Source organism: Chiloscyllium plagiosum, unplaced genomic scaffold, assembly GCF_037043375.1.
Source record: "Chiloscyllium plagiosum isolate Xiang-an unplaced genomic scaffold, Cpla_swu_hap1 HiC_scaffold_27, whole genome shotgun sequence".
Lineage (NCBI taxonomy): Eukaryota > Metazoa > Chordata > Chondrichthyes > Orectolobiformes > Hemiscylliidae > Chiloscyllium > Chiloscyllium plagiosum.
Genome location: NW_028270165.1, coordinates 23,974,079 through 23,989,105, shown reverse-complemented (window position 1 = coordinate 23,989,105; position 15,027 = coordinate 23,974,079). Strand labels below are relative to the sequence as shown.

General features: G+C 40.3%; 1 protein-coding gene across 1 annotated transcript; it reads left to right on the top strand.

Annotated features, from left to right (window-relative positions):
- The first annotated feature begins 539 nt into the window (after positions 1-539).
- LOC148143453 (putative G protein-coupled receptor 139) lies at positions 540-8,437 on the top strand. Its single transcript, XM_087975192.1, has 2 exons — positions 540-675; positions 7,530-8,437. Exons 1-2 carry the CDS (start codon positions 540-542, stop codon positions 8,435-8,437), a joined length of 1,044 nt encoding a protein of 347 aa, XP_087831318.1.
- The last annotated feature ends 6,590 nt before the right edge of the window (positions 8,438-15,027 follow it).

Sequence of the window (15,027 nt, the reverse complement as noted above, 5' to 3'; positions counted from 1 at the left end):
GTATTCTGGATATTTAGAGATGAGCAGTGAATGCTGGCCGATCCAAAGACGCCCGTACACTCTGAATGAACTTTCAGGAAAAGGGACACTTGAAGCCATTTCTCAATTTGCCCACCAAATTCCTCCTTTGTGTTTGAATCTCAGCACAATCCATGACAGGACTTGAACACTGCAAACCAAATTCTGGTTTAAAACGACCTGTCAATCAAAGAAACAGAAGAAGAACATGAACAGCAAGGGACTCTGCCCTAGTACCATGTCGGTAAGAGGAAAAGAAGCCCAATATTGAAATGTAAATGATTTCATCATGTTTGTTAAGAGACTATAATTAATGGCATACTCCATGGAGGCTAATTGTGAGTCTCGAGGATTACACTCTTCTATTAATAAGGGACTGTTCTCAAACTGTTATTCAACACGGCCAATGGGAGCATCACATACGAAAACAGATAAATAACGAAGAGAATCTGATATTGACAAGCATTTGTATTACAACGATGGATCTGAATCTGAGGACCCGAGATTTGAACGCTACAACAATGGACAAGAGTTATTATTGGTCACTTTTCTATCTTACATATTATAACTGGCTGAAATTCGAACAGCGGGTTCAATATGTACTTGAAGTAATTCAAGGAGGTTACTATCCTATCCTCGCTATCATTGGAGTTCCCGGTAGGTTTCTTTATATCATTAATAATTCTGTATACCATGGTTCCTTCATTAATTGCCTATGACTAGAAAACTAAGCACATATTTATTTTCACATCGAGTCATGTTCTGCATTCTCTAATGATTAATTACATTGCTCTACCTTACCAATCCCAGATACTGGGGTAATGTGTTCGCATGTTGCTCACTCCGTTTGCTTATTTCTGAGCTGAGCAGAGTGACATTGCCTTTTTTGGGTCATTCAAAATTTAAAACACTCTCGTATCTCAATTCAAAACACTGACCTATTGCACTTTATATTACTTATTCCCAAATATTCCTCAATGCAAATAGATAGTAGAACACAGAACACTACAGCGCAGTACAGGCCTTTCGGCCCTCGATGTTGAGCCGACCTGTGGAACAAATCTGACGCCCAGCCAGACCATACCATTCCATTTTCATCGTTACGTTTACCCAGCGAACATTTAAATGCCCTTAAGTTGCAAACAGTGCGTTCCACGCCCTTATTATTCTGACATCTAAAGACACTACCTCTGATATCTTTCTTATGTTTATCAAAACTCAATTTAAAGCTAAGCCCCCTTTACGAGGCATCATCATTCGAGGGAAATGGTTTTCACTGTGCACCTTCTCTAACTCTCTGATTATCTGATGTGTCCATTATGTGCCTCTCAAACTTGTTCAACTGAAAACTGCCTCAAGTCCCTCAGCCTTTCCTCATAAGACCTTCCAGCCATACCAGGCAACATGCCAGTAAATATATTCTAAACCCTTTCCAAAGCTTCCACATCCTTCTTGTAATGCGGTGACCAGAACGTTACTCTTTACTCCAAGTGCGGCCGTACAAAGTTTTGTAAGCTGCATCATGATCTTGTGGCTCCGAAACTCAATCCATCTACCATTAAAAGGTAACACATCGTATGCCATCTTAACAACTTTATCAACCTGTGTTGTAACTTTTACAGACCTATGCATTTGGATGCCGATATCTCTGCTAATCTGCACTACCAAGAACCTTACCATTCGCCCAGCGTTCTTTATTCCTGTTGCTCTTTCCAAAGTGAATCAGCTCACTCTTTTCCGCATTAAAATCCATTTGCCACATCTCAGCCCATCTCTGCAGCTTACCTATGCCCCTCTCTAACCAGCAACATTATTCAGTACTATTCATAACTCTACCGATCTTCGCATCATCTGCAAATTTACTGATTCATCCTTCTACACCCTCATCTCGGTAAATTATATAATTGACCATCAGCAGTGGCCTACAATAGATATTTACGATACGCCACTCGTAACTGAACTGAAGGAAGATTTCCCATCCACCACACCCTCTGTCTTCTTTCAGCTAGCCAATTTCTGATCAAAACGTGAAGATCTCACTCAACCCCATGCCTCCGCATTTTGCTCAATAACGCTTGTTTTATTATTAAATCCAGACTTGACTCTTCCATGTTATCCAGGCCATCTTTCAGATCGTTTCTTCCAAAACCAGAAGGTAGCCTTAATATTTCCACTAGTATTCAAACTCAGACGAAATACTGTTCATCCTTCAGGACTCTGCTCAACGATCACCATTGTTTTGTGGTCTACAGGAGTTCAATTATTTTCAACCATCACATATTCCGACACTATTATAGTTTATCCAGATCACCGTGTATTTCATTCCCTCAGTAACGTATTAATGTTGGGCATAGAACCCTTCAGTATCTCAGGAATTCTGAATGGTGCTGAATTCTGAGTTGACATTAATTCAGCTATGTCTGAAGAAATCTCATAGTCAATCAAGAATTGCAAAAATGATTTCATCTTTATTGCATGAAGCAACCAAAATCAGACCCTTCAAATGAACCCGGTAAGCTTCACAACTCAACTTGGCTATTGTCTGACAAAGTTAAAAATCACATAACACAAGGTTATAGTTGAACAGGTTTATTTGGATGCAGAAGCTTTAGGTCTGAAAGCTTGTACTTCCAAATAAATCTGTTCGATTCTAACCTGGTGTTGCGGGAATTTTAACATTGTCCAGCCAAGTTCAATATTGGTACCTTCAATATTATCAGGTTCATGATGGAACTTGTCCCCGATTCTTCCAGTGATGTCTCTGGATGTTGTCAGCGTTGAATCTTGATAAAATGTCGTTCTGCAGAGTTCTGCTAAAAGAGAGTTCTGGTTTACAAATCTCAAACAGAGTTTCACCCTTCAAGTCTACGATGCAATATATTGATGATTCTTTGGAGTCCTTCTATCCAAAGTATTTATTATTCTTTTGGGGTCTTTGAAACTGCAACATGTTTCATTGTCAGAAGAAGCTTCTTCGTTCGTTGTTGCATTTGTCCTCAACTAATTGTTTGAAGATACAGTTTTACTCTATTTAACTTCTTGAATGCTGCTGAAGGGCAATCAGTTGTTCTTTAATGCAGCAAATCAGCCACTCATGAAGCAGTTGGCAAGTCAGTTTCATTTACGCACTTCCGACTTTTTTCCAAGACATAATTAATTGCGATCAATCACTCTATCAGAATGTGTATTTCCCGCTTAAAAGCTTATTTCTTACTGATGTATTGCTGACACATTCTGTCTGTGACAATTTATCTTTGGTTCAGTTATTCAATTCATGAGTAGTTATGGAAGCTTTGGCTTCTGTAATACCACAAGAAGTATTCCCTCTTTGATGCTCCGCTCGAATTAAGGGCATTATAAAACTCATGTGGTTGAGTCTATAGGATTAATTTAAATTATCTTACCGAGCCTGACACCCCGGAGACGGCCCGTTTGCACAAACTGGTTCATGCTAATCAAAATGGCCATTGATGCTAACCTCATATCTATGCACTTGGCCTGTATCCTCCTATTCCTTTCCTTTCCTTGCATTTGTTCAAATGAATTTAAAAGCTGTTAATGTACCCGCATCAAAAACTTCCAATGGCAGTTCATTTTATATGCATACCAGCCTCTGTGCAAAAATGTTGTCCCGCAGGTTCACTTTTATTCATTCCCCTCTAACCTTAAACTGATGTTCTCTAGTCCCAACCCTGGCTTTTCATGCTCTGTTATGTCAGATATCCCCTCGTCTCCGGTACGCTAAAAAAAAATTCCTGGATTGTCTCCCTATAACTCATGCCTGAATCCGGGAAATATCCTTGTACATTTTTTCTACACTGTTTCCAGTTTAATGACATCTTTCCGATAGCAAGGTGATCAAAACGGAACACAATGCTGCAAATTGGGATTGAATGACGTCCTGTACAACTGCAAAATAACGTCAGAACTTCTGTGTCCGTGTCCTGACTGATGAAGTCCAGTGTGCCAATAGCCTTTTTCACTGCCCTGTCTACCTGTGACTCCACTTTCAGAGAACTGTGAACCTGAATTCCAGGGTCCCTCTGTTGAATTACTCTCTGTAAGGCACTTCCTTTCACCATGAACTCCTATCTTGATTCGACTTTCCAAAACGCAAGACCTCATGCTTACCAATATTATACTCCACTTGTCATGTTTCAGCCCACTTCTCCAGCTGATCATGATCCTGATATACTTTCTGACAACCTGCACTGTCCATGATAACGTCTATTTTATTGTCATCTGCAAATTTACTGATCATACCTTGTACATTGCCATCCAAATTATTGATAGAATTACCAAAGACAATTGGGGAAGCACCAATCCCTGAGGCATTCGAATAGTAACGCTTTCCCAGTCCGACAAGAATCTTTCCAATATTTCCCTCTGTTTTCTACAATCAAGACAATTGTGAATCCAAGTTGCCAGCTCCCCGGAATGACTTGCCATCGAACCTTCCAGAGAAGCCTGTCGTGTGCAATCTAATCAAAGAACTTGCTGAATTCAATATAGACTCCGTCTGCCGCCCTGCGCTGTTATGCACGGTTTAAACTGTCCGGATTACTTTAAAACCAGCAACACAGAAGAGATTTATCCCGTGCTGCAATCTGTTAAAAATATCGAGTTGCCAAGAACTATGTAAAGTAAAATTCACAACTTTATTTCTGAAAGCATAACAGAAAAAAATTACTTACCACTATTTACAATTTCTTTCTCTGACCTATTTTTACGTTCCATTCTCTAATACTAGTCCAATAAAACTCACAATTAAGATTTACAAAACAATAATTCTAATCATAAAATCAAAACAGCCGTAGGTTTTTGTCTTCGGATCTAACTGTGTCTTTGTTTCTCCTTGTTAGGACTTTCTGCGTTACAGGTTACTAATCCAAAAGGTAGTTTAAAGAGAGACATTTTTCAAACTAGGATGCTAGGATGTAACATTTCTCCTGTCAGCTGTCCAATGTTCCCCCGGTCTTATACCCCAGAGCATTGGATTGTGCCATTAGCCTTTAGGATTGTCAATATACTCAAATAAAACTTGATTGGAAGTTGTTACTTTCTTCGGGGTATAATTGAAACTGATTGGACGAATCCGAATTTCTGTCTGACCCAATGGAAACGAGCTAATCACGTTGATTGACGAAGTGTTACATGCATTGTTGTCTTATTGAGAACACTGGGGGCTTTGCCCGGTACTTCTGCTGCTTTTAACTCTCTTAAGGTACACCCACATCTTCAGAACCTACTTAGTGACTTCGTGAAAGAACACTGACAAATCTGTGAGTCATAATCTCCCACGTCCAAAGCCATGTTGAAAATTCATTTTCAAACCCTATGTTTCCAAATGCATGTATACCTTACCTCTCAGAATCTTCTCACTTAACTTACTGATCTATCATTCCCAGGATTTTGTATACAGCCTTTCTTGTATTAAAGCACAACATTCGCTACCCTTATGTTTTCAGGTACCTCACCCATAACTGATTATGATACAGACATATCAGGCCAGGCCCCTGAACTGTCGTCTCCAGGCTCTTGCTGGATTCTAAAACCAATTTGATTAGGACCAGGAGATCTTTATTTCTTCATTTTTACTAATAAATCCAACGCATCCTGTTATGTAGACTATACCCACGATCCCAAGACTTCATATCATTGTGTCATTCTACACCTATTGGAAACATTAATTTATGAACAGTAAGACATTGAATGGGGTTTGTTATTTCTACTTATTGCAAACAGGACATAACCAGTTAATCTTCTACGATATTAGCTCAAAATCATAGTGTAGATGTCATGAAACTGCTCGGTTAGAGCGTGGATGGTAAAGGTCACAATCATGCAGTGTTATTGTTCAGATGTTGTTAGAATCTGTGTTAAATGCCTTGAATTGCTTCTAAATGTTATTATTTTTGTACCGTGTAAGGTGAAGGCAATTCATGACATTGGGGAATTTAGTAAGGTTAATGATGGAGAGTCCACACAACCTCTCATGTGGAAATGTACGTACATAAATTTACTTCATTGCTTGTACTGATATGCTGAGTTCATGAATTCTCAATCGAGTTTTCTTTGAGCAGCTGTCGACTCCAATTATTGACTTAATTGCCCATCAGCATTTGCAACAACACTTGACTCTACTGCATGAATAAAACTTGGTCATTGTCTGCTACATAAGATAAATATGCAGAGCTTTACAAGTAATGTATTAGCGTGGACAGAAGACTGGTCATCTCACAGAAAGCTATGAATAGGGTCAAACGTTTGATTTTCTGGTTTGCTGGTGTGTCTCAGTGGTGAGCATTCGTAACACAATTGACTACAATTCACATGGGTGATGTCGAGTTGCGACCAAATGCGGGTGTGTCCATGTTCGCAGATGACACTAAAATGAGGAGTATATCAAAGTGTGCAGAGTACTCTGAAAGTATGCAGAGGTTTTAGATAAATTAACTCAGCGTACAAAGGTCTGGCAGTTGAAACACAAACTTAGGAAATGCGACGGAATCCATTCTGGGGTAGAAAATAGCAGCAAAATGGACTATTATTGTTGCAGTTAACAATTGCAGCATGCTGACATGCAGAGGGACCTGGGTGTCCATGTGTATGAATCACAGAAAATTGGTTTGCTGGTGCAGCACGTAATTACGAAGACAAACAGAGTATGGTTGTTCAATACCAAAGAGATGGGGATGAAAAATAAGGAGCTTTTGAAACAACTGTACAGGATGCTAGTGAGGGCACACCACATGTGGGTAGTTTTGGGTTCCTTACTTGTGAAGTCATATCTTGGAATTGGAGGAGGTGCGGAGAATGTACACGAGATTGATTCCAGAATAGATGGGGTCGTCTTATGGTGAGGAATTGATTAAACGTGGAGCTTACAAATTAGAATTGAGATGAATGGGGTATCCTGTCGTAAATGATGCACAGTATGCAATGCGTTCTCACCAGGATCTTGTGTAGCATCTCACTCCCCTTATACGATATTTCCCTGACAATATGAATCAACATTTGAACATTCTTATGCTCAAGAAGGATTCACTGATTTTTCATCAGAAGTATTCCTAACCTTCTGAGATTTTCCAGCAATCCTTGATTTTTGTTGCATATATCCTGCTCTTTATGGGAAAGACGTTTGAATGTGAAATATGTTTTTTCTCTTCTTTCAAAAGAGTAGTCGAGAAGTGGTAATTATATTCTTCCTGCTTCTATGTAGCAGTAGTGAGGCAGTGAACAACCCCTGTTGCGTCATGAAACGACCCAGAGGGACTGAATGGACTTATGATCTTCCTGCCAGTCAATGTAACATTTTTTTCAAATTCCTCCTTTGGTTTTCCATTATTTTTATTGAAATAATTAAGTTCTTCACGTTTGTTATTTCAGCTCGAACTGCTTCAATTAATCATTGAATACACGGAAACTTTTTAAAATATAGGTCCTCAATCAAACTAATATTGTTGTCCCCAGGCTGATGTATATAATGTATTTGTTTATCTTTCTCACAGTTAATGCAATCACGATCTTCATCCTGCTTAATACAAATTGTGGATTGTCTCCATGTGTTAGTCGTTATCTGGTGGCCATGGCAGTGGCAGATCTACTGGTCATTATCCTCGATCTGATCATGAGACACATTCCGATTGTTTATCAGGAACAGTTTCATTTCTTGAGATCCATCCCCATATGTAATATCCACGCTGTCCTGCTTTATACAGCTACTGACTGTTCTGTCTGGTTCACGGTCACTTTCACCTTTGATCGATTTGTAGCCATTTGTTGCCAGAAGCTGAAGAGTAATTATTGCACTGAGAAAACGGCGGCTGTGATTTTGGGAACAGTGACTGTGCTGAGCTGCTTAAAGAACGTTTTCTGGTACTTTATGCTCACGGCTCGGTATTCGCTGGTGAACAACCCCTGGTTTTGTAATGTATCAAGTGGTGTTTTTGGCTCTCGGGTCTGGATCACTGTCGAGTTCATCCACCATATTGCAACTCCCGGCCTCCCTTTTCTACTCATTCTGTTGCTTAATATTTTCACAGTCAGACATATTTTTGTGACCAGTAGAGTTCGCAGAAGACTCCGCCATCATGACAACAATGTGCGATCCAGAGACCCAGAGATGGACAATCGAAAGAAATCTATAATTTTACTGTTCGTTATCTCGTCAAATTTCATTGTCTTATGGTCAATGTTAATGATTTATTCCATCTGGAATCGGATGTATAATTTTGGATATGAATCTATATATCTACATTGGTTTGTTCAGGAATTAGGCTTCATGCTGCAGCTCCTCAGTTGCTGTACAAACACCGCAATTTATGCTGTGACACAGACTAAGTTCAGACATCAGCTAAAGAACGTGCTGAAATATCCCTTCGCTCAAATTAACAAAATGATCAAATTCACTCATTGATCAACTGGTCAGAAGTTTAAAAATTTCATTTTATAATTTCAGCAGTTCAGTGTCCTCCTTGCTACATTAACAGACCGAGGAAGATGCCTTTTGTGATGAAATTGCAATGTGCTTGATACTGTTGTTTGGCGATATTTGTGGCGTGATTTGTCGCCAAGGAACAGAAGTCGGATCAATCCTGATGTTGTCTTGTTTTTTTTTATTTTTCCCCAATAGACAGCTATATGGTTGTTTCCCTTATTTGTGTTGATTCCAATGGTCTGGCTCAATTACCGTCTGCTTCGAAATCAACTCCAATACTAACCATAATCTCACAGAGACACTCGTATATAAAAGACACCGAAGCCTGTCCATCAAACTTCGCCCTCACTCCGATTCGACAGAATATGATCTCAATCCTGCATCTCAGAATTTGAGATTGCCATTGACCTTTCTATCATCTTTACCTCATGATTATTTATTATCAGTACCACCTTCCATCACACGATTTGTCGAATGTATCTGAAGCTCTAAGGGTCTGTGAATACAAGCCATGGTGTACAGTAATCTCTGCAAACACTCACATCACATTGGTGCACAGTCAATAGCAATACAAACCAGCGTTGTGGCATTTTGAAAGTGGAAGTGTATCATATCAACTGGCAATATTTAATTTCCATGAATGTCGCATAAGCAAAAGTATGTCAAGTAGATTTCACTTTTAACAAAGTCACATTAGTACCTTTCTTCACATCTATTCTGCCACAAATTCCTTAAAAGTTGTGATGGTGATTATCCCTTTGACCAATGTTACTTTCATTGGCATATTTTCCTCCTTTCTGCCCCACTTTCTCCTTGACATTATGCTGGCACATTTGTTGTGTTTAAATCCGCTGAAACTCTTCTGAAGTCGAGGAATCTTGGAGATTATAATCAATGGACTGACGATCAGAGGTGCCATTTCATTTGAGAGCATAAAGTGTCGGCTTTTGATCCCGGAAACCTGAGGGCCTACACTTCCACAAGGCGCGGTTTTATTTTGTTTTTTCCATGATTTTTGGCACTGTTTGAAGTGAATTACCGCTTACACATTCTAATGATCAATTATGTATGTGATGTAAAATACGTTCTTTTTGTTTGAAAATAAAAAAAATAAACCATTCAAGCTTTCCAACATTTCATTAATTTTCAGTATCCATGTCCCAGAGCCAATGTGTAAAAGACCAACCCGAGCACAGTTTCTCTTTTTTTCTTCTCAAATTTGGCAGGTGGACTCTTCCTGTCAGTGGTCATTTTATTAGTTAACTTTGAAGGCAAGTTACAGAACTGAGGTATGCAAGAGACTGGTCAGTGTTGCGGGTGAACAATTCTGTGGAATCATGAATAATGTCATACAGCAAACCACCAAGTGACAATACTGTAGACGAATCGAAGACTTGAACTCTTCCTTTCACAGAACATCGAAGAACAATACTGCAAATGTATCGAAACCTGGATTCCTCCAGAGACAGAACAATTTCAAAGACCAGACTTTTAAAAAATGAAGATTACATTTTATCATTTTTGTTCATTCTGAAATGTGAAAATGTATAAAGTCCCAGAATTCAGAAAATGCTTTCCGTAGAACATTTAAATTCTTATGAGTTTACGACGCTCTTTAGCGCTCTGACACTCTCTGTTAGAGAAGAATTAGAATTGGCGATATGTGTTGAAAACAATGAGCGCTCCAGCTACACAATGTCTCTTCAGATCACCACTGACAGCTTGCTTTAAGGGTTTATGGATGACCACAGTTTGATTTTGCATTGGGTTTGTGGTTCAATACCGCTCAGAAATGGATCTTCGATCATTCCTAAAGTAACTATCAAACAAATGGACTCGCCATGTACTTACTAGAAATCTAAAGAGAAAACCCGAAAGAACTGAGGATGCTGGGAATCAAGGACAAAACATTATGGAGAATACATCAACCGGTCTGTCAGTACTTTTGGGAAGAAATCAGAGCTTATGTTTCACTTTAATGACCCTTCTTCAGAAATCATGGCAGCTCGGAAGATATTGACAATAGACAATAGGTGCAGGAGTAGGCCATTCAGCCCTTCAAGCCTGCACCGCCACTCAATATAATCATGGCTGATCATTCCTAATCAGTATCCTGTTCCTGCCTTATCTCCATAACTCTTGATTCCACTATATTTGAGAGCTCTATCCAACTCCTTCTTAAATGAATCCAGAGAGTGGGCCTCCACTGCCCTCTGGGGCAGAGCATTCCACACAGCCACCACTCTCTCGGTGAAGAAGTTTCTCCTGAGCTCTGTCCTAAATGGTCTACCCCGTATTTTTAAGCTGTGTCCTCTGGTTCGGCACTCACCCATCAGTGGAATTATGTTTCCTACTGCCAGAGTGTCCAATCCTTTCATAATCTTATATGTCTCAATCAGATCCCCTCTCTATCTTCGAAACTCAAGGGTATACAAGCCCAGTCGCTTCAGTCTTTCAGTGTAAGGTAATCCTGCCATTCCAGGAATTGACCTCGTGAACCTACGCTGCACTCCCTCAATAGCCAGAATGTCTTTTCTCAAATTTGGAGACCAGAACTGCACACAGTATTCCAGGTGTGGTCTCACCAGGGCCCTATACATGCAGACAGTCTCCATGTCTCCACAAGGGTATTTCAGGGCATTTGCATTTGAATAATAAAACTCATTAAGGACAGTTACTGCTCGAAGCATTAACACACTGATATCATGCTCATGGTCATTATGCTGTAGTATTGCAAGATAGAGTCTCCACATGCATTACAGCGATTATAATTGAAGCATTAAAATTTGGATGTAATGTTAAGACCAAGCTTACACTTTCGAAACTATATAGCAGAAGACCACACTTGTTTTAATGACGATTGCTCTCACTGGTCAGAGTGCAAATTGATAATCAGCGACCAGGCTGCTTATTTGAAACGCGATGTTGATTTAAAAGTGTTATTAAAACTTTGCCTACAAAAGCAACGTAACAGTAATGAGAATTAACATCGACCAAGATTGTAAGATTGATAGCCATCTCATGATGAAAAGTGAAAGTATGTGATCGGAGGTAAAGTTTACTGATTCACAACAAGTGACTGAAATACACAACAATCATCTCTGGCGTCAGACACTTTGCTATCCAGGGCCTATGCATCTTCCTCAAAATGTAGAGAAATAATTGAGAATGATGTTTTAAATTTGAATGAAGTTATGAAAATGGCGGTCAATTGACAGTCCAGAGCTTTCAGTTCTAAGAATGATCTAAAAATAGGTTGTGGAGGGAGATATGCAATGAATTCCAGAACATGAGGTCGATTCAGGCACATTCATAAGTACATTATATACTCCTTTACATTTGCATGGTTTGATTCTGAAAACCTTCAAACTCTCACCTCAAAGAGCTGTTTCTGTTTTACCATTTTTACCTGACACCGCAGCGTCAGAGGATTGTGTGGGGTGGAGGGGGGGGGGGGGGGGGGGGGTGTAGGTTCAGTTTCCATGACCTTTTTCCAGAATCCTTCCTCCTCTAATAGCGTTAAATGACATTGATGTTTAAAGTATTGAGTAAATAGGTACATCACTAACCATTCAACTCATCATGCCTGAACCGTCTGTTTGAATTACTCATTCACTGAGTACCATTCTTATGCTTTCCCATGTTTCTCATGAACTCGGTCCCTCAGCACTACGTTATGCTCCACCACTGCAGCTTTATTAGATTAGATTACATTACAGTGTGGAAACAAGCCCTTCGGCCCAACAAGTCCACACCGACCCGCCGAAGCGCAACCCATCCAGACCCATTCCCCTACATTTACCCCTTACCTAACACTACGGGCAATTTAGCATGGCCGATTCACTTAACCTGCACATTTTTGGACTGTGGGAGGAAACCGGAGCACCCGGAGGTAACCCACGCAGACACGGGGATAATGTGCAAACTCCGCACAGTCAGTCGCCTGAGGCGGGAATTGAACCCAGGTCTCTGGCGCTGTGAGGCAGCAGTGCTAACCACTGTGCCACTGTGTCACCGTGCCGTCCACAATTTGTTCTGAAGTATCTCAGCATCATCCTCATAATTCATTATTCTCCCTGCCTCCCTTCTAATTCTTGGGGGGCGGGGGGAACCGCTTTCAATTCGTTTCCAATCTGAGAAGTACACATCTATACTCAAGTTCTGTTCCTTTCTCTTAGCCAATGTTTAAACCATGCCGCTAAGGAACCATCAATCTCAAACGTCTCCTCTTTGCAACAAACCTCTCAATGTGGAACCGTGTCAAATGCTTTCTGAAAGTTCAAACATACAATATCCATCGCACTATCGTTATCTACTGTCTGGCATTTTGTCAAAGAACTCAATAAAATTTATTTATTGAGACATGACCTGCTCTTGACAGAGCCATGTTCTCTACCTAGTTTAACTTACTTTTCTGAAAGTGTAAATTGATCTTTTCCAGTGTTATGTTCTCCGTCAGTGTTCCCGCTGTTGCTGTCAAGCTGACAGGTCTGCAATATTAAGATTTTGCCTTTGTTCCTTTCTTTTAAAAACGGTGTCACATTTGCAATTACCCAGTACCCCGGGACTAATCCTGTGTTCAGAAAGGTCGGAAAGTTTGGAATTTACTCCCTTACTTCTTTCAGCAATCTGGGATGAATCCCGTCCAGGCCTGGCAAATTCTCTCCAAGTAGTTCCGCCAGCGTTTTATCACCTTTTTATTATTATTATTCTGCATAGTTTCTCAACACCCATATTTTGAATTCGAAAATTGTCACCGATTTCTGACTTGTTAAAGACAGAAACAAAACACTGATTTAGCACCTCTGTGAAAAAGAACATTTGCTTCAGTGAGCATTTTACCCTGCTTATTCCTTATGTGCCCCACTCTATCCTTCACTAACTTTTTCTGATAAATATGTTTGAAGAACAACCTGGTTTTGTGTCGCCTGACATACACTCCTCATATGTCCTCTTAGCCTTCCTTATTCCAGCCGTGGCCTGTCTCCTGTATTTGATATTCGCTTCCTGATTTCTATTGCTATTCTTATACTGGGATGTGTCATATTTCAGGGCGGCAAGATGAGTCAGTGTTTAGCACAGTTGCCTCACAGCACCTGGGACTTGGGTTCGATTCCAAACCCAGACAACTGCCTGTGTGGGGCTTGCACATTCTCCCCGTGTCTACTGAGTTTACTCTGAGTGCTCCCGTTTTCTCCCACAGTCTAAAGTTGTGCAGGTTAGGTGAAGTGGCCATGCTAAGTTGCCCATAGTGTTCAGGGATACGTAGGTTAGCTGCATTAGTAATGGAAAATGTAGGGCAATTGGGCAAGCGATTGGGTGGATTACTCTTCAAAGTGTCGGTGTGGACTTATTGGGCCAACTGGCAAGTTATCACACTGGAGGGATTCTATGAACATATGGCTCTTTTCCCTCCCTTATTGTCTGATTATTGTCTTTCGTCATCCACGCTACTCTACCTTTGAATATCTGTATTTGTTTCTCATGGAAATGGAGGAGCTGTAGCCTATGTATCGCCTGTTTTGAAATTCTCCCATATTTCATCCATTGCTTTATCCATCAGAGTGCGTTCCCAGTCAAACTGCTCGAGTTCAGCCATTCGATTCCAAACGCTGCCCTTTTCTGGTCGAGGATCCCAGCTGTTGATTGCATTTTTAAAATCTTTTTTCCAACCGAGTATCGAAACTAAAATTATAATTGATATTTGCCAATGCTCCCCCATTCTGATGTGATCTGTGTCAGTGCCTCAGTTCGGAAAACAAGATCCAGCACAATTCACGGACCCCACCACCCACTGCCCTTATGACTTAGAATCTACTCTTCCAGAAGGTTTTCCTGCACACACTGCAGGAATTTCTCCCACTCAGTGTCCAGTGCTACTCATTTTTCCCAAAATGGCTGGAGAAATTCAAATTGCCAACTACCACAACTCTACTTGATTTGAAGATTTCCATAATACGTGTACAAATGTTCTCTTTTACTTCCTCCCCATGATTTGGATGTTTCTGATTAATGCTCAAAAGATTACTGCTCCCTTCCTGTTTCTCAGCTTCAACCAAATAGATTATCATTCAAAACCTGCATCCTGTTCAAAGGAAAATATATTCTTTTTCGCCAAGACTGCAAAAGTTCCTCCCTTTTTGCCTACACTGTTTCTGCTATAGTTTTACAATGCCGAACGTTAAGTGCCATTCCCGTTCTGGCTTGAGCCACCTTTCTATCAATGCTCAATGTCCTGCCAGATCCCAGTTTTGTTCAAGATACTCTGCGATTTTCACACATGTGATTTAACTTTGTCCTTATCTCTTTCGTGTCCATTGGAACACAAGCATCTCTCTGTTCACTGTCAGCACTTTTGCTTTTGTTAGCTTCTTTTTCTCCATTCCCCATCTTTTCTCTCTTGTCCTTCTTATAATTCCAAAACTAGGCCCATTAGTAAAACCATTCCACTCAACACCCGTTTAATTCGAGCCCCACTGGGCTATTTGCTCTATGGGCCAAGACATTAAATATCTGACCGCACCAGTTGCTCTGAGTAAAGTAAAAGTGTAGCACTTGGTCGAAAGCTA